General features: G+C 39.7%; 1 protein-coding gene and 1 long non-coding RNA gene across 3 annotated transcripts; both read left to right on the top strand.

Annotated features, from left to right (window-relative positions):
• Positions 1 to 26: 26 nt before the first annotated feature.
• Positions 27 to 22,664, top strand: TMX4 (thioredoxin related transmembrane protein 4). Of its 2 annotated transcripts, XM_084513197.1 has the most exons (9): positions 27 to 261; positions 8,141 to 8,256; positions 11,559 to 11,604; positions 12,717 to 12,845; positions 13,831 to 13,876; positions 16,048 to 16,149; positions 17,750 to 17,813; positions 19,461 to 19,643; positions 22,057 to 22,664. In XM_084513197.1, the coding sequence occupies exons 1-9, from the start codon at positions 32 to 34 to the stop codon at positions 22,164 to 22,166; spliced, it is 1,026 nt and encodes a 341-aa protein (XP_084369323.1). In that variant the 5' UTR covers positions 27 to 31; the 3' UTR covers positions 22,167 to 22,664. The 2 variants fall into 2 exon arrangements, with proteins under 2 accessions (XP_084369323.1, XP_084369324.1); XM_084513198.1 differs by having other exon boundaries at positions 19,461 to 22,664.
• Positions 283 to 6,926, top strand: LOC311433723. Its single transcript, XR_014690919.1, has 3 exons — positions 283 to 4,945; positions 5,290 to 5,468; positions 5,708 to 6,926. It is a non-coding gene; the product is annotated as an uncharacterized lncRNA (long non-coding RNA).
• Positions 22,665 to 27,987: the final 5,323 nt, after the last annotated feature.

The following is a 27,987-nucleotide window of genomic DNA, read 5'->3' as shown; positions in this document are numbered from 1 at the left end:
CCCTCGCTGCCTGGGCCCGGGCGGGGGCAAAATGGCGGCGGGCGGCGGCGCCGGGAGGTGGCTGTGCGCGGCGGCCGCCCTGCTGCAGGCGGTGGCGCTCGGCCCCTCCGCCGCCTCCTCCTCCTCTTCCTCCTCCTCCTCCTCCTCGGCCTCCTTCTCCTCGATCTCGGCGGGCAGCCCCGGCGAGCTGCGGAGCCGCGTGCGGGTGCTGGGCGGCTCCAACTGGAGCCTGGTGCTGCAGGGCCAGTGGATGGTGGAGTTGTGAGTAGCGGGCTGAGGGGCGCCCCCCCCGAGGGGCTGGGGTCGGGCTCCTGCTCCGCCGGGTCACCTGCGAGTGCCCCCTGCGAGTGCCCGAGGGGGATAAAGTGCCCAAAATTTGGTAGCCTGGGGCCGCGCTTATTGTGAGGCGACGCGCCTGGTGCCTGGGACCTTTGTGGGGGCTGGATTTGGTCAGCAGCGCCTGGCAGGAGTGGGAAGCGCTCCCTAAAATCCTCAGCGCTGCTGTGTCCTGGGGGCGGCGGGGCAGGTGTCCCCGTGGTGCCCAGGCTGCCAGCAAACACCTCTGTGGCCACAGCTTGGCCGCAGGTTCGGAGCTGGTGTTAATGCAGGCGATGGCTTGTGCTTGGAGGCAAGCTCCACCTGGTTCTAGTTACACAGGAGAAAAGGAACTTGAGGTTTTCTAACACAGCACTTAAAGAGTGGTTTGGATGCTCGTGTGGCACCTGTAAGTGTGAAATAGGATTTTACTGAGGCGTGCGTGCTGTAACAGTTTCAAACAGGCTAAGTCTCCTCAGGAAGGAGACGGCCTGTCAGCGCCTGAGCTCCTGCTTCCTTGTAAGCACACCGCTGCTTCAAGTTTTCTTCCACTCGAGTGTTGAATTTGAATTGGTTTGAGTCATTTGGGGGAGGGATTACGGCTTCCCCATGGGGTTTGGTGCTCTGGATGCCACTGGAGTGTCACCAGGGATAGGTGGAGGCAGCCCTGAAATACCTGATCGTGGGCCCAGGGATGCCCACGGCTGTGGCTATGGGCTTGGGCTTGGTTTTGAGCCTTTTTTTTTTTTTTTTCCACCTCCATTTATCTTATTCTAACAGATGAGGGAAGTGATAATTTTGGAGTGGGAGAAAATAATTTTTTTCTCAAATTTTCTACGTTTTTTTTCCGCATGTCTGACATCTAAGGCCTATGTGGAAAAAAAGTTGTATGAAGTTACCTATTTGCTCCCAACCCAGTGAATACTGGGGAGGACGGGGTTGCTTCAGGTGACCCGGTGCTTTCTTTTATTTCTAAGAGGAAGTACCTAAATAACTAGTGGTGTGTGCCCTTGTGGGAGGAAGAAGAGAGGAACTGACTGAAATCAGAAGCGGCTGGGATAGCGAGCAGCCACACTGCTTCGCGTGCCTTTACTCTGCTTGAAACATGGGAATGACAGGTAGCTGAGAACAATAATGGTGCAGAAGTTAGCTTTAGTGTATCTGAACTTGTTACATTGTGCTCTGCCTACTTTTTTTTCTATTTTGTATACTGTGCTTCACGTGGCAAGGAAACTTGGCTCTCCATGCTGCGTTCGGTGGTGCACTTCTGATACATCCTACTTGTGAGGAGCCTTCCTCTCTCCTGAGGATGCTGCTGGTTCTGAATTAAGTCTGAGATCTCCAGTTGTGTCTGAACACTAATTTAAGGTCCTGAATTAGTTTCTTGTGATTCTTACAGTTCTCATTTTGACAGATTCTGGCTTCTACTGATTTTCATCTGGTTTAGAGCTGGTGGTGTGGACAGGAATCTGGCACTGGAGTTCAGAGGTTCCTCCCATGCTGTGTGGTGGGTCTGTTGGCAAGGGTGCAGCATCCTTCATCAAAACTTCATTTGATCGGAGGATCTGCTGTTTATAAGACTTTTAGCAGTATTTCTTCTTATTTTTTAATGCAGAAGTTGTTGCAGCATCTCTTTGGAGAGAAAAAAAAAAAAAGGTCACTGGTTCTAATTACTGTTTTGAAGCCTTCTTCAAGCAGGTACTCCTGTATAACTTCATTTTCTCCATTTGTGAAAATAGCATAGGCCAATTACCGTACGCTGCCACTTTATTATTTGTTCTCGGGTGCACAAATGGAGAGACTTAAGTCAGAAATAATTTGTGTGCGGGATTTGTAGGGGTAATAGGATTTTTATTCCTTCATCCCTCCTAGCTGAAGTGCGTGTACTTGGCTGACTTCTTGTAAATATTCAGTTATTCGTAGCTGGCAAACCTGCAGGCACTGGAAGCAATGCTGCATTTCATTGATAATGTTCTGGATAACTTTGTCTCTGGAAGACATTGCAACGCTTTTTGCTTAGTGTTAATATCGCAGCACACAGATCCTCACTGAAATACTTAAACTGTGGTGTTGGAGCAAACTTACAAGTTCCCTTCTTGAATAATTTGTACTCCTATTTTCTGCAAAGCGATGTTTTGCTAGCACGAAGAGTTTTCTTCTGTCTTTATTATTGTGTCTCTTGGGAATATAGAAAACTAAATCCTGGTGTTTCGCATTAAAAGTGCATTTTGCATTTGTAAACATAGCTTGTTCCAAGCTTGACTGATCTCTGTTGAACTTCCTCTTCTTTTTGAAGTAAATAAGTGTTTATAGTCTTCATGCCTCTGTTTACAGACTAAAGTAACTCCTGCTGGTCCTGCAGTACTTCAGGTGTTTGCCTGTTGAGAAAATCTCTGCTTTGGTTCCCACCTGGGCTATGAAATGTTTTGGTTCCCTTTAGTTTCAGGGAAGTATTAGCACTGTCTGCTCCAAAACATGGATGGGTTAACTTTCTATTTTAATTCCAGCCAAGGTTAACATTGGGAGAACAGTAATAATCATAACGAGAATCATGCTTTCAAGGCTAGCTTATAGCCCGTAATTTATTTTCGTATAACTTAAAATGTTTCCCTGCTGCTCTGCGGGCGAGATCATCACAAGGGGTCAGTGCCTGGCAGCTCCCGTTAGCTGCACCACTTCCAAGGGAGTGTACTCAAAATCTAGCTGAATTTGTACTGCTTATGTGGACTAATGCTTTTAAATAATTGGCCTGAAAGGCTGCATAAATAAACTTATGAAGAATTCAGTGAATTATTTAACAATTAGTGTAACTGAGATTCAGGACTCAGTAAGATTGGGGAGTTTTCTGTCACTTGGGAGAGCATGGTCTCACGTTTCCTCTTGATTTATTAGTATCTAGGCTTTTCTTAGTCCTATTAGTTTTTTTTTAAAAAAAAAAAAAAAAGTCTGCAGGGAATGCAAATTGAGTTACTAGAGCTGCAGTTTGGTTGTGAAGTGTCTGTGACCAAATTATCCTACTCAGTAACTGAGCGTCGTTCCTGTGCTGGGCATTGGCTGAGCAGAAACTGATAAAATGTGAAACTGAAATATCTGTGGTAGCTGATACTTTGCTGTTGTTGCAGAGATAAACCTGTATGGGGTGGTGGAACTTAATCTGCTGAAGTACTGCAAGAGTTCGCATTGCTTTTCAGCGATCGGCTGGCTTTTTGTTTTAAAAAGGAACACTCTATCTTTTTCCAAAAAAAAAAAAAAAGATACTGTGAGTGGAATACAAGTTGAATTGCAGATGGAACTTTAATCATTTTCTTGGTTTTGAAAGTAGAAAGCTGAATAATTACTGTACATCCAGCCTTGCTTCCCATCTTGGTCTTGAAATGTTAGAACGTGCTTTGTTACTGAGCCGTGGAACGAGGGCAGGGTCGCACTCCAGCCGTTACCCTGGAGGATACAGTTTAATTGACTCACGGTGTGTCGCAGCACAAGGTAAGCAGTTGCGTTTCCCCCTGTGCAGGTGTTACCAGAAGAGATCTGCGTGCCAGGTTACCCCAGCACACCCAGCAGGATGGGAGCTCAGCAGGCTGCCAGCAGTGCTCGGTTTGGGTTTTGCCGCAAGGTCCAAATCCTGTGGCTGTGGCTCTGAAATCATCTGCTGAGCTTCTGTGAACTCTTACTAAAGCTCAGGCCTAGCAGGACAATATACTGCCAACATGCTGTTGGCCCACAGAAGTCACTTTATAGAAGGAGTTTGAGGTGTGTGCATGACAGCATCTGAGAGGAACCAAACGGTTTGTGATTTATTTATTATTTAAGCCATTTATGTGAAGCCTGGCAGGACAACCCAGGGGAAAACCTCATTTCTCTGTGCTGTGATGTTTGCGATAGGCCTTTAGCAATTTGTGAAAATTTAAGAGTTGTGGAGCAACTCTTTTGGGGTTGGGAGATGTTCCGTGTCTGCTTTGGAGGGTTTTGGCATGCTGGAGGCAACTGTTTGTCAGCTTCCAGAGTCTGCACTGTGGTTCTGCACTCATTAAACCTTTGGGAGGTTTCTGTGTGTAACTCAAACAGGAAAAAATCTGGCTTCTGTTAGGCAAGTCTAATACACTTACAAAACTTGTAGCAGTAAGACAAAACTTGATGGAATAAAAGTAATGTCTATTTTACTCTCTTACTGCTATGACCGTTCTACGAGGAGCTGTCTCAACAGTTGCACCTCTAATTTTAATGGTACTCCCAATCAGAAATGAAGTTGAGAGCTTGGCTTATTTTATGCTTCACAGAAGGAACAGATGAGATGTGTCTTGAATGGAGAAAAATAGACTAAGCAGGATGTTTTTGTCTTGGCTGTTCTGCTGTTTTCTCCTCGGTAAATCCTCTTGTGCCCGCTGCCATAAGCCTTTGTTCTTAGATTGTTGCAACTTCCTGAAGCTGCCATTGCAGCAAAATGCAGAACAGGGTTCGGGGTTGCATCTGTTTGATACTGATAGCTGCTGCTGATAGCACTGGAAGGGCAGATAAAGGAGTCAGTGACATCCATCCAAAAAGGAGTGCATCGGTCAGTTCCCTAGCTACCTGCTTGAGGTGAGAGGAGCAAGGATTAGCAGTGCTGCCTGTGGAGCTGTGTATCAGTGCAGTAAGTGCAGTTGTTCCCTCTTTACCCATTCCTCCAGCAGTACCAGTGACCGGTGTTTGCTCGGACTGGTTTTACCCCAGCCATCTGTGCAGCTGCTGTGTTTGAAAGCCAAGTGCCTGTGTATTGCACAAATCGCTGCAAGTGTGAGCTGATGCAGCTTCACATCTGAGACAGACAGACTTGGCTTTTCTTGACTTTGAAAGCTTAAAACTTGGCTTCTGGATTGTCTTTTTATGCCCTCGGAAAGAGCTTCAGGTCTTGCGATGGATTGGAGTGGGAACCAGAAGACACCCGGCCTCTCTGAGACTGTGACTGCAATCCGCTTAAATCTGGTGTTCTTGCAGTGGACCCGACCGGTGAATAGACATTTGCCTCAGGTACGGAGGGGATGCAGTGGATGAGGTTTTTTGGACTGTGAAGCTGTGTGCTGTGCAAGAAGCCTGGTAGGGCCACGGGTGAGGTGTGTGTTGGCAGGCATCTGATACGTCCTGCAGTGAGGAGCTTGTCTATGCGTAACTCGCAGGTACGTGATGTTTTCAGGCAGGTTTTTGTAAATGGTGGAGATCGGTAAATCGCTGTTAAATATGTAACAGCCTGCTGAAAACGTTTTCCTCAACCAAGTGTCCAGGACTTGCTTTAAATTCCAGTCGGCCTTGGTTTAACTCAGAAAGACCTGCGTGCTGCTTCCTTGGAGCACCTGGGGGGCCACAGAGCACAGTGTGAGCAACACCTTAACAGCTAAATGTGTTCCCTTGTGCACAGGGAGCTGGGGGAGGAACAGCCCTAAACCTGGTGCTGCTGCTGCAGTGCTCATCGCTTCCTGGCTGACTGGTGGTGGAGTATAACCAAAGAGATTTGGTTGCATCTGCTTTTGTAAGTGAAGGCATCCCCGAGTTCCTCGTAGTGCTTGAAGTGCTGAGTAACCAATGTGGATGCTAACGCTTCAGAAAAGTGAGGATTTTGAAGTCAGCAGCAGTAAGAACCCTGTAAAAATCTGATCTTCATTGCAAGTTGTGTAGGGGCAGGGTATATCCTGGCTTGCAAAAATTGAATTTGTAATTTCAGGAATATAAAGCTAATATTTTCAGGCAGATGGCATGTGCCAGTGTCCAGAGCGAGTGGCTGGGACTTGTAGCACTGTGCGTGACTTAGTTCCATCCCGTGTCTGGTATTGATACCGAAAGGAAGCCAAAAAAGCAAGGCCTTGTGTGAAGTTCATTGTTCTCACTACTAAGCAGTGGTAAGGATTTTAGTGCTGCTCTGAGATAAAATAAAGGATTCTAATCATGTGAATATTATCTTAACTATGCACATTGAATATTCTGCTTAATTTCAGATAGAAGAAACTCTCATGAATGTCAAATGCAAGCACGAATGTCGATATGGCCAAATTTCCATTTCAAGATCAGACAGTACCTGAAGCAGGCTAAAGGTTAAATTAATCCTGGAAGTCTTGTGGTGTGAATTTGACACATCTAGAGAAGCTGGATTTAGAAAGCGTTCCAACTGCTGTCTTTAATTTTAGAGCAACATCAGTAGCGTTATCTGACATGTGGCTTCTTACTTATCAGTCAAACTATTGTAATAAAATGTAGTCTGTTTTTGAAGCACAGTATCTGTCAATCTGTTATTAAAAGCACTCTACAGGCCAGCAGTTCTGCATGTGAGATTTGTTTCCAGCATCTTTTTAAGCGATAGTGACAGGCTGTTTCTTGGCAAGATTAGATTTATGTACTTTTTTCAGGTGCTCTCATAACGAATGATGTTGCTTCAAAAATGCACAATATTAGCTTTAATATTTAAAGTCATAAATTTCCATTACAGTAAAGTACAGTGCGTATTTTTTAACTTGCATCTTTTTAACATCCAGAGTGCAAGATTTCCTTTGTGAAATACTTAGTTCTCAAGCCCCCTATAAAAAATTTACAAAGCAGTCAGTAAATTCGATTCTACCTCTTCCGTGAGAAGTTATGTGTTCAGATTCAGCCTCGTTGACCTGAAACATCAGTGGGTGGCTGGAGAGATCTGTCCCCGGGCGCTGCGCGAGTGTTCCTGCTCAGAAGGCCACCGGGCAGGGAGAAGTGCCTCTAGGTCAGGCAGGTAGACCCATGGCATGAGGCAGCCCCTTGCAGAGCTTCGCAGTCACGGTGGGTGCGTGGGCTGAGAAAGATTTGGGGCTCTGCCCATGAGGAAATTTCTTTCTATCAGGAATGGAAGAGGAACACAGTAGCACATTTTGAGCCCTGTGACAAGTAGGGTGACTCTAAACCCCCCTACATTTGCTTCCTTGCCTTTTAAAATGTCAGAAGTGTGCTTATACATTTCAAACCCCAATAAATTAGGGGACATCTCCTGAGGGTCTCTTAATGTGCATCTCTAAAAGGCGTGGCTGTGGGGGGGGGGGTGGCTGCCGTGGCTCACTTACGTGCTGCGCCTCGCTACTTGTGTGTTATCTGAATTGCATGTATGAGCAACTGCTGCAAGCTGCAGAAGTCTGACGTGTTCGGGTAGAAGTGGGGTCCTGTCAAAGTTCAAACACTTTCTGATGTTATCCTCTCAAATTAGCTCTTCTGTCTTGGTGTTGATATTATCGATAACTACAGCAAACATGGCTTGAATAATGCAGTTGGTAGTGTAGAGAACTCAGCTCTTGTAACATGCTTTCTTATTTTGCTGAAATTAATCCTAAGATAAAGCAAAACTTGAGAAAGACAGTCGGTACAAGCAGTAGGAATTTAATGTGTACTTTCTTCAGATCTCCAAAGAGTGCTAGTGAAAAAGGTGTGCTCGGATGTATTGAGTAGCGGGCTAAGGCCAACGTAACTTCCAGAAGTTCTGAGGAGTGGGAAATCAATACGAAATGCTGCGTTGAATGAGTACAGCCTGGCTTCAATAATTCAGATAGCTGCCATGAAAATGGATTTATTTTCTATGTAAATAGAATAAATCATGAGTGGTAAGGGTTTTGATATGAATTTCTCAAGGCCGTGGAGACTTGCTTTTGTTTTAATAACATGAGGAGGAACACAGGTTGATGCAAAACCTACTTGATTAACTTATTCAGTAGACTTGATTAAGAAGAAGTGCATTTTTTCCTGTAATTGATCTGTTTGTATTTTCCTCTATATGTTAAATCAATTTGAATGCGTACACATATAAGAAAATTAAAATATTTAACCTGTTTTTCCCCTTCAGCTATGCTCCTTGGTGTCCAGCTTGTCAACAGATTGAATTGATCTGGGAGAATTTTGCAAAAGAAAGTGAGCGTCTAGATATCACTGTGGGAAAGGTGGATGTCACTCAAGAACCAGGTATAGTACACAGACAGTGTTTTTAATAAAATAAATTATTTCGTCGAAGTGCAACTTAACATCAGGGAGTGTGCTTTATTTTACTGGAGTGCATGGAATGCCAGCCAAGTCAGATGTTTCTAAACCAACATAGTGCTCTCCACATCTTGCTTTTCTACATAGCTCACATCTGTGTGCATAAGAGTTTGAAAGGGTAACTTGAAGAAATTGTGGGGGAACAATCTGCCCTTACACTGTATTAAAAGGGGCTTACTCTGTTTTAATCCAGTGGAAGCTGTTGCCCACCTTACTTCTTTCCCCTCCAAAGTGTCTGGAGAAGCATCCAGTTCTGTAGCTTCCAGTTTCTGAGAATTTCAGGATGCAGTAGCATTACCACAGTATGAGCCTCCTTTAATAAGTTTTAAACTATTTTGCATTACAGTGCTGTTTTACTGTCATGTTAAATTGTAGTGGTGCTTTTGAAGTACAACCTTCATTGTTTTTTTTTCTGATTTGCTGCATCTATGCAAATACACTTACAAACAGGATATCCTATCTATCCACAGAAGCATAAATACAACGTTATTTGTTCCTGCTCTAGTGACTCCTTTTCAAAATTTTGAATGTGTTTCGATAAACAGTACCAATGTTATTTTTTTTTTCCAAATATCTACATCTCTGAAGAACGCTTCATGCTTGTTTTGGCTTTGAGGGGATAAAAGATTTTGTCAGCAATATCAGAAGATTGACAGCAAGAGGTGTTACTGGACCAAAAAGATTCCTAGAGCTTTAGGATTTTTTTTTGTATTAAAGTATGTTAAAATGTGTTCTGTTTACTTAAGAACATGCCAAAAAAGGTAGTTTTACAAAATTAACACTACGTGGATGAGTTAAATTGCTTAAAACCAGAGATTTAAATTCACAAGAAAATGCCAGCTGTTCTAGCCATCCTGTTGGTTAATGTTTTGTTTAAAAACTTATAGGTAGACAAAAACTGATATCAAAAAGCTGTTGGTGTGGGGCATTCCTCTATTGCAGATACTCATCAATAACAGATTAAGAAAATGTGAGTTTGAACATCAATATTTTTACACAGGTGAAACTTAAAGCCAACTTCTGCTTCTTCACCGTAACAAAGCAGGGCTTACTCTGGAGTTAAGGCTGCAATTGGGGATCCATTATAATCCCATCTTGTTATTTTCTCCCAATTAGATAGGGATTCTTTGCTTACGTGGTGTTTAAATAAGAGGATTTCAGTCTTGATTATGGCATTAGGATGTGAGTAACTTAAAAATGCCCTTTCAAAAGTGAGGCTGTAAAAATAAAATATTTGGGATTCTGAATGGAATTAGTCTACCTGGTAAAGGATTTGAATGGGTGTGTTGGGACCTTAAGGGATCAGGTACTTTTGTTTTCACCAAAAGAAATCTCATGTGTGCAGAGCCACATAAAATGCCATTGCCAAACCCTGCAGGGGGAAGCAGCTATTCGTGGTGCTTAATTATAACAGATGCCCAAAGAATGAATCCATCAGAGCCTTAGTGGATTTACAGCATGCTTCAGTCGCTTGATGTAGTAGTCTGAAAGTGCTTGTTTCTTCCTTGTCTTTTCTGTTGAAACACCCAGTATTTCAAGAGTAAGTAATGGAGGTGCTTCTGGCTCACAAAGTTCCTGGTATTTGGGGTGCCTTTTTTGTGAAGTTCCCAATCACATCATTGACAACTATTTAAAACAAGATTTCTTGGGTCTTCCATAATCTTCTTTAAATATTTCCTTGTTGAAAGCAGCAGTATTTTTAGATGGCTTCTATATTCGGTGTATTTTGGAGTGGAAAGGCAAATAATTTTTTTCCCCCCTGGTCTTGGTTGTCTGTTGACTACCTGATGGGCATGTGCCAGGGTGTGATTTGCAAACACATGCTGAACTGTGTTTGAAGTTAAACTGTTACCCAGTTTGAGTTAGGATTAAGCATGCACCAAAACAACTTGCTGTATGTTCTTAGCTTTTGGAAGATGACTTGCATCTGATTTTGCTGACCTATGGACGTGTGTGAGATTAGCATAAAACCTTCATCTGAAATGTTGGGATGCTTCAGTGCACTTGGCAACAGACTTTGTTTTATGCTTTGCATTGTTCATGCTAAGACCATTGGTACTTGCTCTAGGATAGGTTACTGGTAAAAGGGATTTAGGCTGGCTACTTCATTTTGTTTGCCTGCTTAGTCCTTGATAGGATTTCAGAGTTTTTCAGTGTTTCCATGACTGTGCTCTTTATAAGCTTATAATATTCTTTACAGTTCTTTCCACTTTTTTTTTTTTTTCATGTGTGTGCTGCTATTCTTTCTGCTTCATTAATTTCTTCAGTTACACTTGTGCTTTTGTTTATTTAGTGTCTCCCTGTGCTGGTGTGGCTTTGAACTGCTTTATAAGATTTCCTGCCATCCTGCCTCCTATAGCAATAAAAGCAGAAAGCTGAAAAATGAGGATGCCTAGTTTAATGGAACTTTAAAGAAACTTGTATGTGATTTAAACATACTCAAAAATGAAACAAACAACAAAACCCACAAGCCTTTTTTGCTAGTTCAGTAGGGGGTTTCACTTTAGAATAATAAGCATTAGTACTGAAACCTAAAAATACCTGGCTTAATTCAATTTAACAATAAGAACCTAGAAACGTCCAAAACATTGTCTTGCTACAGTTGTGTATGAGAGAGATGGGTTGTGCAGCATACAAGGATTATTTGGAAGAAGCAAACAAGCAAATAAGATTACTTTATTTAATTACTTTAAGTACCTGAAACTTACATGCGCAGCTCTAAATCATTGAAAATCAAGCAGAGGATGAAATAAAACAGCGGGCTGGAGTTTGCAAGCCTGCATTGCTATGTTAGCGGCCCAACTTTCTAGATGGAGCAGTGGGGATCTGGATGAGGCTGCACACAGGCGTGTAAGCGTGCAGGATTCCAGAATAAGGGTGCGTTTGCGTGGCTCATCTTCTTGGTTGGGGGGAGCACTCCCAATCTCATCATTGCACACAGCTGAAGACAAACAAATGAATTCTCTGTAGGAAAATGATCTTGTAGTAAGCCTTCTACAAGGCAAACATTTTACTTAACTTGGCAACAGTATTTAGCGGCTGTTAGTTTATGGCATGTCTGACAAGCTAAATTTTTTTTACAAAATGGTGGTAAAAGCTATGCAGTCTGCTTTCTAGTATACAGATAAAGATCTGTAGGTACTTACAGGTAAGTCAAAATGCTGGGGAAATTCTGCTTTACTTAACTGATTGATGTGTTTTTTGTTTTTTTTTTCCTTTCTTTCTAGGCTTGAGTGGTCGATTCTTTGTAACAACACTTCCTACAATATACCAGTAAGTACGTAATACTAACAACAACTGTCTATTTCTGTATGTTTTATTTTTTCCTGTCCTGTTTGTACAGTGACATGGAAGACATGATGTACAACTGGCTTATCTCACTTGGTCAATTTTTAAAACGTTTTTCAGGAGCTCGGTGTGTTTATTGGACATCATGTATTTTTAATTTATGGTGGAAGGCTTTCCTACAAACAGTTTTGTACCTAGATAAGTGATGCTTTTCCAGTCTGAAAAGAACATTGGATAATATGTAAGAACTGATGCAAGTCTGCAGTATTGGCTTCTAGAAAGCTCACTATATGTGAGCAGAAACACTTGACCTCGTAGAAGTGTCACTTCAATTTCTCATTTTAATAAGTCTGTACAAATCCTATGTAAAACACTACAGAAACCTTTCACTAAGCATGTAGCGCTGCTTCTGTTACTGTAAATTCTTAATCTATTGACTTTATATTGGTATTTATATTGGTTGAGTCCTGCTTCTTGCCTGTTTTACACCATAACTCTGAAATATAGATGGCGATGAAAGAATATTGACTTTCAGTTTCAGTTTAGGGTATTGCTAATGGCTCTGATTATGTTAACAAAGTCCTCATCTCAAGACTTCCCTTAGATTAAGTGGATTTGCTAAATTCTCTTGTTACCAGTACTGTTTATAAACAAATCAAAAAGGGTGTTTCCTGTGTCTTATTCAATGAAGGATGAAATCCTTTAAATGGAGAACTCTGTATTAAATCATGGTATTGAGTTGTACATCTATAGATACATGTAAGCACACTTTTGATTCTGAGATGTGCCTAAAATTAATTTAATTAACTTCCTATGCTTTATATTCAGTACAGAGTGACTTTTTTTATTTAAGAATAATAGGAATTTTTAATAAACAGCAAAATCTCATTTTGTTGAAAATCCGAGACCATCTATCAGATACTAGTTTCAAAACATTAAAAATCCTTGGGTACTCAGCTTCCTGAGCAAGTTGAATCTGTGTACATAGTATGCTTTGTTTTTTTATTTTTGGGAGGAGGGGAGGAATGGCAGAACGGAGGGTTACATTTTTCCCATACAGTTTAAACACTAAGTTAATGTGAATTTATGCTTTTTAGTGCAAACAATGGAGTATTTCGCAGATACAGAGGCTCACGCACATTGGAAGACCTTCAGGGTTATGTTTTAGAGAAAAAATGGCAAGCTGTGGAGCCAGTAGCAGGATGGAAGTCCCCGTCTTCTATAATGTAATACTTTGTTTTATCAACAACAAGCATGTTTTGTAGCTCATCATTCATTAAGGGTGCTTTGCTGACAGCTCGTTCCCTAGACAAGTAGGCTTTGTAGAAGCAATCCTTATTGACAGCCTGCTATGCAGTTTCTCACCTTTAAAAGCAGTTTATTTTCTGCACTTGATTTTGTCTGTGCCTGCTGAGGTTTGTTGATATTACCTCTGAAAATATGGGGGGGGGGGGAGGAGGAGGAAAGGGAGGGAGGGAGGGAAGGTATAGCCACTGAGCATTTCACAAGTGTCAGTTCTACTACTTGCTAAATAATTTTAAATGTATGTTTATGTAAATTATTTCTGGTCACTTGCAGCAGCAGCTTTAAGGTTTTTACTTGTTTAAAAGGAACTCCTGTGTCTTCCTTTGGAATAGGAGACTGGTGGTGCTTTCACAGTATGCTTGTCTCCAGAATGTTGAGTTTACTTTGAAATAGCATAGAGTGCTTGTGTGCTGTAAAAGGTGAACCAAACATATGAATGCCCTGTTCATTTCATTTTGACTAAAGCTATCATGTATAAATTTATATGAAAGATCCGGTGTCTGTCCTTATTTCTCATCTGAGAATGAGGAAGTATAGAATATTTAGTAATGGGGAGAGGAGCTATAGGGCTGTATGCTGCTGTGAGCTGGGGAGAAGGTGCACAGACTGCTGATATTTTGCGATTATGCTCAAATGCTATCTCAAGCTACCATTTCCATGCTTTCCATTGAGCCAGCTTAAATGAACATAATATAGAGAAGAATGCTTTGTTTGCATTAGCTTCCTTCTATCGATTCCTAGGGGCTGAAATGGTTTCAGAAGTGCAAAAGCAGAATCTTGCTCTTTTTTTTTTTTTTTTTTTTTTTTTTTTTTTTTTGGATAATTCACTTTATATATTTTAACTCTTTACTTGTCTTAGAACATGTTCTTCCCTCTTTTTTTTTTTTTTTTTTTTTTTCCCCTTAGGATGCATGGTATGGCAGGGCTATTTCACTTCTCTGGCTGGATCAGGGTAAGTAACTACATGATAGCATATTCCATACCCCTCTTTATTCATGCTTAGAATAATATTCAGTTTAACAAGTCAAAATCTAATTGAATACTTTCATTACTATTTTGAGACTTTGATTTTCCATATGTTTACTGTGCATTGGATGTATAGCGTCTTTGCACTAGAAGTTTTGCAGTGCTAATAGACAATAGCCTCCACGCCAAAAATTGTAATTTTTTTAAAGATTATCATAAATAGTGAAAATACTTACTGGTGTTATTATCTTGGTATAGTTAGTATTCTGACAAAATGTGCTAATACCAAATTGATAAAGTATTTTTTGACAGCTGCAGCAGCTTTGGCCGTGTGCCTCAGGAATACATTTAGTATCTGCCGGTCTCTGACTTAATCTTATTCATAAAAATTATTTCCAGATTCATTTTAGAAGTTGTAAATCATGCTCTTCTGCTTTTTGTCTACATCTAATCTGTTGTGTAGACGAACAGAGTAATGGCCTTATTCTTCAGTAAGAATTTTTGCATCTGAATTTCAAACTATCAATAAGATTGACATAAAAACAAATCTGGACGTTTTAATTACCAGAAGTAAGGGAGAAATGCTTAGCATACAATGAAGTGTGCTTTGAACTTACAGAACATTTCAAGACTCTTCTGTTTGGGAGATATCAAAGTTTTTCCTGTAGTATGCAAATGCAAAAGTGTCTGAAAATTCTCAGCAATTTTGGTTGGGAAATATTCTTTCTTAAGATCATCAGGTGTAGCTGACTATCTGTAGCAAAACAAGTCTGAATATTGTAATATCCACTTCAAAAGGTAGTAGGGAGTTTGAACAGAGTTTGTAGCACTTCCAGTAAGCATCTAACTATCTCGAAATCAAATAAAACTTTCCATTATTAGTTTTCCCATGCAAGCTATCTTTGATTATTTCTTTCGTTGGATAGTATTAACTTTTTACAGCCTTCTGGCTTTTCTCTTCCTTGGTTGCTGTGCAATGATGTTTTTCTTGTCTAGTTTCCTTCCTGAAAGATTACAGTCTTTTTCTCAGAGCATTTAATTTGCTTTCCACTCTAATACATATTTCAACTCTACATTTCCTCACTCTTCTTCCTGTACTATCCTTGCATATGGTTTAATAAACGTTGGGTGCTGTTCAGACATTAAGGGGCTGGGAGGGGACACAGACAAATAATTTTCAATATTAAATTCCGTAGATGTTGATTGTGGTTTGTTTTCTAATGGCGATACTCTCTTCAGAGAGTAATGTTATAATTTACTTCCTACCGGACAATCTGACTTGATGTGATGCTTGGTTCAAGCCAATAAATCTGTAGGTTTAAATAACAGAGCTCATTTTCAGTGAAAGAGACAATTAGTCTCTTTAAATATAAAATGAGAAAGCACTTATTTTGTATCTGTGTAGAATGTGTGGCTCTTTTTAAGAACTGAAGAGCTTGAGTAGGAAATAAATGGCTGCGTTTTAGTTAATGAATGAATTCCCAAATGGAAGTATTTGTTTTTATCTTGTGCAAACTCAAGCACCTACCATTCTTCTTCCAAGCTATAATTCTTATCCCAGGGATAAAGCCCCTTCTAAGGATCTGTCTTTTCCTTGGTGGTGTGCTTGTAAAGTGGGTATAAAATAACACCTGCTTTGAATCTGCTGTGATGGATTTTTTTGGTTCTGCAATGTTTAAGTTCTAAAATACCGTTGTAAAATTGGCTGTACTGGTGTTCTGTCATCCTCGGGTATGCTTACTATATGGTCTCCTCCCTGCAGCAGAGGCTGTAAAAATAGATGTATGGGTTCATGCCATAGATTCATCTAGCACATTAATCTGTCTTAAGCAGCTGCCACCTTCTTACAGAATATAAAATCCTAGAATGTTCTGATACGTTCTTGTATGCTCAGAGCATCCCTTATGCATCTGTCCGCAGTAAGATTACACGCAGTGCCTTTTATTGTGAAAACTCAGTAAAGCAAAACAAGATTTAATGCTATCAGAAGAATCCTAATATGACATTTAAAGGATGGCTGGTGCTTGAGAGGGAAGACTTCAATATAAATGCTGTTATGAAGGGTCTTAATTAGGTGTCAATTTATTTAATGGTGACAGTAGCATCAATGCTGTGTGGTGTTTGGTGTGAATTTGATAAATACCTTCTCATTTCCAGCAAATTCATAGCTACCTCACCGGCACTCTTGGAATTCACGTTTGGATGTCTTATGCAATCTTCATCTTGGCTACCTTGTTGATCGGCCTGTTCCTGGGTTTGGTAAGAGAGCGTATTCCTTCCTTAGTTACCTAGAACTGCTTTGCATTATCTTCGGTGGAGGGGGGAACAAAAAACTTCACTGATACCCTGCAGCACCTGATTCTAATTGCTTATTAATTGCTCATTATTATACTGAAGGATTGCATGTGTGTGATCAGAATGGTGTCTAAAGACTCCAGCTTTCTCAAAGCAGGCTTTGTGGAATGATTTTTGTATTAGCTGAAATGGGGCTGTATTTGTGGGAGTTAGCAATGCAGGTTTGCTGTTGCACCGTTACTTAAAATGAAAGGATGAACATCTTTTTCTAAAAAGCTTTGAAGATACGGTGTTCTTAACTGACCTACTCTATTTGAAGCCATTAATGTTGTGCTAATGTATGCAGTATCAATACGTGTGAACAAATGCTTTTTTATTGTACAGTTAAAACAGCTGCATCTTTTGAGATGACAGACTTCATTGTCAAATAAATGCAAATCAAGGTAACATAGCTAGAAGTAAATTATAACGATGATTTTCAAATTTAAAAAAAAAAAAAAAACAAAAACACAAAAAACTCCTTCTTCCACTTAACAAAAAAAGACCACCAAAACTCCCATCAGAACACCCCCTGCAACCCACCATAAAATACACACACACACACACACACAAAAAAGGAAAAAGTTGAGAAAATATAAACCTAATCTTCCTGCCTTTACTGAAAAGCTTTTCTGTGACTGAAATGTAGTTCTTATCGTTGTATCATTTATCTCTTTTCTTTCCTTTGCACTGTTCTTAACATGTGACAATGAGACACTAAGTTTTTCCCTTGCATTTTGACTGTATGTGTTCCACTCTGAGGCTGCTTTAGCAGAAAACTAAAAGGTACAATAGAGCATAAAAGGTGGAAGTACGGATTGTGTATCAGAGAATTGAATAGCATGCTAAAATATAGAAAATCTTGACCAAGAAGTTTTCTGAAGTTTTAAATAAAGATCCTCAGCTATGTTCTGGGCATCTCTTCTGAAGATGCAAAGCATTTTCAATGCTGAATAAATTTAGGGAAATAGGAGGCCGGAAATGTGGAGTGGAAAGCAGAGGATGTTGGCTCATATACAGAGATAGCACTTTCTTTCCAGTGTTTTTAATTTAGCTCTTTCAGGCAGCTCTTGCCTATGAGCCAGATAATGCAATTTTCTTAATTTTCATTGTATGTTTAAAAAGGATGAGTAGGTCTTTGCACATACTGTATATTAAATTATCAAAAAAACACACATTGCCTTTGTTCAAGTCTAAGTATCTAAAATTACTTGCCACTTAGTGAATACTTATGTATTTAAATGATAGCATATTAATCTTTTTGTAAAGTTTTTGTAAAGTTCTGCTTTCTAAGAGCTGCTGCTACTTCAAGTATCTTGAAATTCTCTGAAGTAGGAAAAAATCCAGAATCAGTGCAGTACTGAAGTGATGAAGATGAATAATGAAGTATCCTAAATCAGTATTTCTTCTCTTCATCAGCTTGCCAATTATATTTATACCCAGGGTACGAATATAATAGTGCAGGGGCTGCTGGGATGAAATGCATATTTGTTAACAAATGCTTTTTTCCCCCCCCTTTACCCAGATACTGGTCTTGATTTCAGACTGCCTTTGTCCATCAAAGTCAAAATACAGAACTGAAACATCTGGTAAGAACTCCTGAGCGGGTGAGACGTTGTAGTTTTAAATGTACGTCTGTGGGAGGGAGGGCAGTATGCTGTCAGGCACTTAAATCTGACCCAGTAAACCAGGTATACATTATGATCACCCTGTGACAGGGATTGTCACACTGTGTCAGGCTCTATTTAATCAGTCAAAGCATCTGCCCGGTAGCAAGGAAGACAAAAATACTATTACTAGAGCAACAAAAACCCTCAGCACTTTATTCATACTTCTACAAATGTGAAGAGGCCAAATGCATTCAAAATGAGGAAGTTTTGAAGAAATATACTGGGTTTTGTTTATTTTATGCAGCTGTATCTTCATTAGATTTGTTGCTTAAATATAAAAGGAATTTGCCTTGGCAGGACATCTCTACATCCTATTATGCACTCTGTATGTTGCCTTAGGAGATGCAAAATTCTGAACCTATACAATTTTTTATCTAAATTGTGGAAAGAAGGGGAAAGGAGGTAGAGAGAATCAAATCTAGAGACTGCAGGAAATAATAAAGTGGCATAATAAATGCCAGAACTATAAAAATTCTGTATCTGACATCGCTGCCAGTTGAACAGACCTTGGCAGTATTTTATCACTAGTCACAGATCAGACCCAGTTGCAGCATTGAGGCTTTAAGCGTCCCTATATGAGCTTCATGGGGAAAGATTAGAACAATGGTGTTTCTAGGTCTGCGTCCGTTACACAAGGCTGTTTCTTATCACACAGGTTGGGGGGAACTACTTAGTCTCTTGTGTGATTAGAGGTTACCTTTTTTTCTGCCCTGCAGCATATAAAACCAAATTTCCATCTGGAATTCTAAAGTTGGTCACTAAGCTCACAAGGAAGTAATACATGGTGTGAGGCATTGCATCCTCTTTAAATAAAAAGAAGATAAATCTCTTCCTGATCTTCAGTGAGAGGGCTTCAGGCCAGTGTTCTGTACCCTAGGGAATGGGAGGTAAAAATTTGCACACAAAATGAAGTCTCCTGTAGACACCAGATGTGTGTTAAGTTCCAGAACACCTTGTGTGGTGATTGTTCTATCAAGTGATGTCAAAACTGAACAGTAATTAAACGTTTCCTTTGTAACTGTGTATATTTGTGTGTGCTGGTTTGCAGTTCAAGATGAAGATACATCTGTGATACTTACCAGGAAGATTGTAGCCAAATTTTGGATTTTAAAATATGCAGAATTACTGTCTTTAAAATCACTATCAATAGAAAAACCATACCGGTGCAGTATGCTGTCCAGTGAGCTGATTGACTCAACCACAGCTGTTACCTGACAGCTTACCAGTATCTTGTCTCTTTCTTGTTGATTTCTTTGGTAATGATGCCTTTTCAAGGAGCCAAGCAACATGGATCTTGTCACTCTGTGGAACCAAATGAAAGCCTGATATGCAGGAAGAACAAGTGATGATGAAAGAGAAATTCTGCTGAAGAAATATTTGAAATGATTTAATAATAAAGGAAATATAACGTCATACAAAAGTATTCAATAGTAAAGTTGATTAATATTTTAGTATTGTAACATACTGCAATGTTCATGATGTATTTCACATAAACAGTGGTTTAACTTTTAAAAGCATTGTTTGGAGAGTCAATCTAACATCAGTATTTGAAACTCTTTTGTTTAGAAGAAGCAATTACGAAGGAGAATGTGGAGAATGCAGCATTAGAAGAACCAGAGGAGGCTGCCGAGCTTTCTGCAGATGATGCAGAAGAGACTGCAGAGGCGAAAGACCTCTCAGATGAAGAAGATGCAGCGAATTCAAGTGCTGGTGACTCAGAAGAGGATCTGGAGCTTGGAAAAGAATCGGGCGAAGAAGAAACAGAAGATCTGAGTGAACAACCTTTAGCTGCTTCAGAGACTGAAACCTCAGTAAGACAGCGTAAAAGTCAGGCGGCTGACAATGGACTATAGTTGTTCAGTGGTGTATTTTGTACACTTGGACCAAAGAAGTATCAGACCCTGGGTCTGAAGCTGAAGCTTACACTTGATTTGTCACTTGTGTTTACGCAAAACTTCTGCTCTTTCAGCAGGCTTTTCTTTTTTAAGATAGTAATTACTCATTGAGTTTGTTTTATAAGTATATATACTGTTTATTGTATAACTTAGCCATGACAATCAAATTAAGTGTATTATGTGTGTATTGTGTTCGAAGACTTTTAAGGGAAAAGGGAGGCGGAACCAAGTCTCAGTTTGCTGGCTATAAAGTGGTCATCTGTGCTTGTGCTCCTCTGTAAGTACTGCCCAAGAGGAGGACTTTTAACTCTGAAGTAGCTTGGCAGGGCTGTGACTCTTCTGAATGTTTGTTTATTCCAAATGCCACAGAAGCACCAGATAAGCGATACAGCAGTGAAAGAAGGCACCTTATGAGTCTTCTGTTGAAAAATGTGGTGTAGGATGGGTTTATTTTTATCACTTTTAACTGAAGCACCTTTATATCTTTCTTAATGTTTGTTTTGAAAGTATATCATGCGGTGCGCCTTGTGCTCTGATTAGCATGGCCCCAAATTTTTCAGGCTTTGGTAATTCAGAGGCATGCTGCATAGCTCAAGCTTGTCAGCTGAGATTATTTTTATTTTTTTAGACCCAAGGAGTTTTGAGTAATCAAAAGCTTCAGGCCCAGAAAGAGTGGCAGCTAGATGCTTAAAATGTGTAGTACTTAAAGTTTAAAGGCAATTATTTTGGTCAGGGAAAACTGCCAAAGCGTGACTCTTTTCTTTAAAGGATTGTAGCAAGAAATACTCATTCTGCAGCCAGTAAGTTGCATATTTCTTGCCAATACAAGCTTGTGATGTGCAGCGCAGTTCTGCTGTTTCCAACCCAGAACAGTTTTGGCAGAACTCAAGCCGCTTTAGTAATACTAATTGAGGAGGCATTTAAGGCTTCACCTTTGTCACTAGAATCAGCACATTGGGGAAAGGGAGGAGCAGGAGCGAGCAGCAAGGAGAAGCTTTTGGTTTTTGCTGATTATATCAAGATAAATATGTATTTATGGAACTGTATAAAGTGAAAATGGCTTGGCAGGTAGACAGGATTAGGTGTGATTAGAGGACGTAAGTCATTAAAGATAACTGGTATTTCCCTCCTTTAGTTGACTTGTTTAATACTAGTTTTTTTAGGAAAGGAATATCTACAGTAAGACCTTGTATGTTATATTCCTGATTGGATGTGTGATCATGTGTGTAAGATGTCTTAATCTTGACTTCTTTTATATTATGTATATTTATGTATATTGCATAAACCTTGCTAACATGCATGAATTTCATCTTGTTCTTCTAGAATAATCAGATGAAATCATTTCTCTTACTAGAAGAGAAGTTGCAAGTGCAAAATGCTAGTTTCCTTTGAGACTGAGATTAATAGGGCCAATTTGTCTTGACTTTTTTTTTTTTTTTAAATGCTCGTAAAGAGCATATTTACTAAGAAAGCTTAACTTTTGCTCTCTGCGTCCTGTTACATATTGTGTCTTGGAACCATGTAGCAGAAGTTTGGATTTTTTTTTTCTTTACACAAAATTATACTGCATGTATTGAATATGAATTTTCTTTAGGAGTGCTCTCTGTGCTGAGGTTGAATCTCATTCTACTATAGTGGAGATGTATAAACATTCTTTCACATGTGGAGACATACAGATGTTAATATATGTACATTGCACTGTAATGAGAACAGTTGGTTTATCTTGTGTAATCTGTGCGTTCTTCAATGTAACTAAGAAACTGTAGAAGCTTACAGACAGCAGACCTCAGTATCAGTTGAGGTACATAGCTATTTTTTTTCCTCCAAACTAAGCGTGCATTTGCAAAAATTAAGAAAACTTCTGTTGCTACCTTAGAGTGGAGGGAAGAACTATGCACATAAAAGTTCAGAGTACAGTTTTGTTGTTTCCAGGACACATTTGCTTTTTTTCCATTTATCTGTGCATCAGGAGCTCTTAAAATCCTAAAAGGAAAACAAGACTTAGATATATTTCAGGAGACAAGTAGGAACCAGTGTTAGGTGAATTTCTCAGATAAGAATTGATACAGCCCTTCAGTCGTGGATCCAAAGCTACTGGACTGAAAAATATGAGGGACCGTATCTGGTGTAGATTGAGGGTGTTGATGACTTTGCTTGGGTACCAAAGAGGATGTTTTAAACTGCACAGGGCCTTGTGATACTCAGTGTGTAGGAGGGAACATGTCAATATTAAGTTTTGATTTGATTTCTTTTCATTTTCAGAATAGCATGGAGCCAGTCATCTAAATTCTTCTCTATCTGTTTAAAGAGACTTGACTCTAAAAGATACGCAACATCCATATACCTCACAGTTTGTCTTATGCTGCTGGGAATTTGAAGTATTTGAAGTATTAAAAAGTTACCAGTTGTCAGTGCTCAAGATGAGGTATTGAGGCTTCTTGAATGTTCAGACAAAGAACATGTTCTCCCAGGAGTTGTACTTTGTTAAGGTGTCTTTTGAATTTAAAACCACAAAACACAAATGAGACTGACCTAGCAGATACAGGGTTTCTGAGATGCTGTGAGAGAAAGATCTGAAGCTGCTGCTGTGTGATGATTCTCTGGAGTCTCTGCTTACAGATCTGTTCTTGCATGTCACTGTTAGGTTTGGGTTACTTAATGTGAAGTTAGTATTTTCCATCTTCACGGATCTAACGAGATCACTCTATGCAGGGATTAAGTTGTCAGGCAGCAAGTGGCAGTGGTGCATCTCTTCATATATCTCTTGTGAATCTGGAAATGAGCAGTAGTGGGCTTCTAAAGCTTCTCAGACAACATAACATGTATGTTATCACTCCTGTGTTTTTATCAATAAAATAGGAAATGTTCATGCTAACTTGGGTTTGACTGTATTTGACATATATCGCAGAATCTTATTACATTTTTTTTTTAATTTTCACTAAATTATTAGTGAAAAAATTAGAAAAGCAACTGCTCTGCAACCATTTATATCCAACTTGGTTTAACATCTGCAGTAAAAAATACTGTTGCGTGATATAAAAGATACTGAACTTTAATACAGTGTCTTGTATACAGTAAGGAATAATAAGCAGATACTCCAAAGGCTACACTTGTGCTTAACAGAAAGACCACTAGTTCTGCAGGAAGAGTGTAATGGCAGTGTACCTTCCAGAATCAGTTGTTTTTCACTGGAATACATTTTAAATGAATCATACAGGTATAGTAGAGATTAGATGATTACAATTAAAATATTAAAAGATTAAATTTAGTAAGTTTCTTTTTAAAAAGTCAGTATCAACCTTTTATGCAAGCTGAGCATTTTGTCATCTGTCTCTGTTGTGATTAATCTTTTTTAAATGGAAGTTGTTCTTGCAATCCCAGTACAGACAAAATGTCCTTGGAGAAGCTGCTGTGAGCACTGTTCAAAATGTGTGGAGCTGTTAAGTGTAAGGCTGGTAAACCAGAGCTATATGTCAAAAATTACTTAAGATTTTTGAGAACCAATTTAAATTTCAAATAGGATATGTACTGCTTTGAAAAACAGTCCCTGATGGATCTGAATATGAATGCTTTAAGTTGCTCAAAAAATCCAATGGGTTACTTTTTAAAGAGGCTAGAAATGCAGCTTTTCAAAACTGCTGTCCTCAAGATTTGAATGAATCATGTATGCAAGTCCTGGTGTACTGTGTATGCTGCACCCATGCTGGGCAACACTTGTTCTGTGGGCTTTCTTCGTTGAAGTGTTACACAGGATTGTCTTTCATATAAAAGTTTTGCAGATTTCTACTATGGGTATTTTTACAAAAATTCCATATAAATTTTGTATTTACGATCTTGCTGTAGTTTTCATTTTTTCAGTGTATAGATGGCTCGTCTGTTTAATTAACAACTTTAATACTGATCTTCTGATTAATAATGGTTTGTGACTTGCTTCTGAAGATTCGTCAGAACTTTATGAAACAAACCTTTATATTATCAAGCAGTTTTCTTTGTATGCAACTGGAAAAAATGTTTGGAAACACACCTAGATCTAGCCTTTGATGGTAATAACTGGGCTGAGCAAACTTTTGAAGGTATAAAATGCAGCAGGGTAAATGGAGACTGCTGAGCAAAACAGTGTAACTGTGAACCCTTGATGGTTGTCACCTCTACAGGTTATTTTTTTTGGCTAGTAATCTACTGTCTAACCATGCAAACAGTGCTAGCGCTCTCTGGGACTTGGAGGACAACTGTACACATCTCCCTACTTATCTGTGGCGTCTCTCCACTTTATGTGGGGTCAGGAAGGTACAGACCTAAATCTTTCCTCTTCTGACAGTTCTCAGTGAGCAGGTACTACTAAAGAAACAAGCCTGGGTGTACTGGAGGGAGAAGTGGTGTTTTGTGACTACCAGGAAAGGTTGCTTCAGCGGATCTGGGTGATGTGAATGAAAGGATCCAGTACGCAGTTGGATTCATCAGGTGAGTTTCCTGGGCTGCGTCTCTGCACAGAGCAGAACTGCTCTATGGGTGGGGTGATCTGCAATTCACTCTTTCTTTTCCATTGCATTGATTTGCTGAGGTAAAGTCAGGAGGATGGTGGTTGCTGTGGAGCCAAAAATGATGCTGTGAACCTTCTTGTAGATCTCCCCTGCATTATTTTCATTGTACCCAGTCATGTGGGTCCTCCTGGGAACTGTTCTGCTCCAGCCTCACTGCACCCTGGTGGTCCCCAGACTTCCCAACTGACTTCCCAAAACAGACGTTCCTGGAGGTTGTTAGGGCCACCTACTTGCTGTTCCTGGGTGACAAAAAACTGTCTTCATTCACACAACGAAGCCATTGTCTTTGGATCAGTCTCATGCTGAAGTCAGACGGCTGAAGAAAAATACTTTCTGTTGATTCTTCTGACTTGGAGGGGTCAAAATGGATTGGTTCAGTTCTGATTGGTGAGATACTTGCTGAAAACACTTCACTTTAGGGTTCACCATTATAAAGGTGTGTTTTCTGACTTTTTATTTGCAGAACTTCAGGAATGTCCATGGGGAATTTGGAAGTTAAAACACAGCTATTTACCTGTGTAAAAAGTTACTTGATAAAACAGCTTTCCACAGCACTCTTGAGAAACACTTAAGTAATCTCTGAGACATCGAAATATTTAAATTATATACTGGAGTTAACTTTTCCAGTTAATCTTTACTTCAGTTAACTCAAGTGAGAAAATCCTAGTTGACTCATTCCTCACCTGTGGAGTTCTTGCTGCTTTACGAGAGATACTGATGTTTCTCTGATCCTGCAGTAGAAACACGGTGATTCAGGCTAAAATTCCACGTAGTTTTTTTCCTCTCTCTGGCAAATAACATATGTAAGGACAAGTGTGTACTGATATTTCTTAGAACGCTTTTTTTTTTTTGGCTTCTGATTGAATCACTTTCTGAGCTGGAAGTTGTATCATTATACTTTGCAGCCCTCTGTGGGCTTTTCATCCTGAATTTGTGATATCCCTTTTTTAACTTAAGTGCCAAGAGGTTCCTTTGCAGAGCCTGGTACAGCTGAGCTTCGCTGATGTGGTGCCGTTTTCCATTGGTAATTCACTAGTGACCTGCTCAGGGATCAACTGAGAAACAGTTGATATGGGAGAGGCTGTTACTGCTGCACTTCTTTTTTCCCTCTGCCCTAATCACATCCGAACATTTCAATTGCACATTGACTTATACCAGTGAGATTTGCCTTGGTTACCCGGGCAAACTCCTTACTGTTAAATAAGATGCTATCCTTTTGCTCCAAGGTTAAAGTGAAGATAGCTGATGTCTCGTTAAGCAGACAGGATGTCCCTCATCCAGAGAGGGAGCAGCCAGATAGATTCATTAAAATAAGGATCCAATTACTTGGAAAGAAGCTGTGTCAGAGCTGGTCTGTGTGTCGCTGTCAGATGTGCTGGGGAGACATTTGCTGTGCCCTCCTAGGGATTGTACTCATGCTACCAGGACGAGGATCCGCAGTTGTAGCTTAGCAACAGATTAAACTTTTTTGCTTAGTTTTATTTCCTTTGTGCTGATACTGGCAGTTTCTTCTATGCCTCAGCTCGTAAACTGGCCAGTGGTGTCCAGGAGTGTCTGGAGTAGGAGCAGCTTCAGCTCCTGGTGGGCTTCTGAGGGCTGTAACTTCCCAGGGCATGTTGCCTGGGCTGCAACAAGAAGTCACTGTGCTTTGGCACGTTTGGCATTTTCTTGGGGGATTTATAAAGGATTGCATGTGAGCAATTTAGTGATGGGGAGGGGAGGAGAACTTCTAGTACAAGTGGCAAAAAATGACCAGTAAAGACAGGCTGGTATCATGTGAATATGATAAATGAACATAAATGGAGAGTGAAAGGTTCATGTGGGAAGTGCTATGAAAAGCTTAATTTTTTTTTTTTTTTTGAAGTGAATATAGATGTAAAAGTAGGGGAAAAGATCAGCAATGAAACAGTGTAGTTACCTTCAGCAACTTTGTGCAAATTTCCAACATGTTGCCTTCATTAACCTTGAATTCAGTTGCACACATTAAAATGTTTAGCTATCACGCAGTGCTTACTTTCTCATGCTAAAACCAGCCATTTATCCTAGAGCATATGTGATGCAAACTGAATAAATGTAAGCAGACATATCCCCTGTTTTGTGCTGGGAGCACAGAGAAATGTCAATGTAAGCCAGTTTGCGTTTAGATTATACGCAATTATAAATGCCTGATGGTGTAATTGTATATTGATAATCATTTCCAGTAATTCCTCCCATGAATATTCTGACCAGCTATAAAAATGAACACCCTAAGGGGCCCCATATATTTTAAGCTAAGATGTCCTCATCTGGGAAAGCAGCTAGAAATAGCTGAAAATCTCTTCAGTGCCATCGTTCTCCTAAGATGACTTCTGAAACTGACCTTACAGTTGGCACCATCCTTCCTGCTTCACTCCCTGAAGCACTCCTCCACAGATGCTTGACAATCTCCTTTGAATCTTAAGCACTTTTCTCACTCTTTGCAGAATATTGTGTTCCTAGCTGTTATTTATAAATCAACAGCGAGGATGATGGCTGTGGTTTTAACAGAGGTATATCTATGTTTAGCTTTATTTCTTCATCAAGGCTGAAGAATTTAGATAACACCAAATAACTTACCTCCTCCAAAATTTTGGGACTTTAAGGCACGTATGTACTTCTACTGCATTGCATTTCTTCATGTTGATTCATCACGAGATTCCTCACAATTAACTGACAGTGAGCAAACAACAGGTTCTCTGGCTTGCTTGCACTGAAGACAGAAACAGAGGTGTGTGCGCTGGGCTTTGGTGACCACAGTGCACACTGCTTCATTCATGTGCTTGCTGCAAAGTTCTACCATGTTTTATACTATGCTTTAGAGAATATTGCCAATAAAGGGATTGATTTCTGTATTCTCCCCAAAACCTGTTTTTTATTTTTAAAAATCATTGTTAATAATTCAAGTGTGCACAGCAGGAAAATTGAGTTTTACATACACGTATAACTGCAGGTTTTCCCTATCAAACAAATGCTATATACCTGTTGCGAACAAAGTATATGTAGTATTTGTTAAATCCTAAATCAAAATTAAATCAAGAAATCTTAATGTTACATTTTGGATGAATATCATCTCTGGTAAGCTAACTATTTGAAGCTGATGACTGCACATGATTTGGTAACATTCTAAGAATAGAGTTCTCTGGGTTGTAGAGGTGGAATTACCAGAAAAACAAACAAACAAACAAACAAACAAACAAAAACAAACAAACAAACAAAAAAAACAACCAGGAATTATTTGCCTGAGGATGTATTAAATGTCCTAGCTGGTTGACAGCTGGGTTTATGCAACTTAGCTCGAAATCCAGAGTTTTAATGGAAATAACTGGAAACATGCTTGTGTTAACTGTTGTTCTAAATGCCAGTTCAGGCTTGGACCAGCTTTTATAAATAAACTGAGTCAGAATTTTGCTTTTTGAACATAAATGCTGTCTTTTATCAGTCACATGGACATTTTAGATGATAGGTATACACAAGAGGTGGTACCTGCCTGTTACTGGAGTTTTAAGTCTTTTTTCTATCATGTCCTAGGTTCACCTCCACCACATGAAATAAAATGTGGTGCTGAAGTCCAATATGACACAAGAAGTTGGTGTATATTTTTTTGTGCATTGATAAGCAAGTCAAACCTTGATGAGATCC

The sequence above is a fragment of the Aythya ferina genome (assembly GCF_964211825.1).
Source record: "Aythya ferina genome assembly, chromosome: 3".
In the NCBI taxonomy this organism is placed as follows: Eukaryota; Metazoa; Chordata; class Aves; order Anseriformes; family Anatidae; genus Aythya; species Aythya ferina.
The sequence above is the reverse complement of the archived record's forward strand: the minus strand, read 5'-3'. Positions and strand labels throughout refer to the sequence as shown.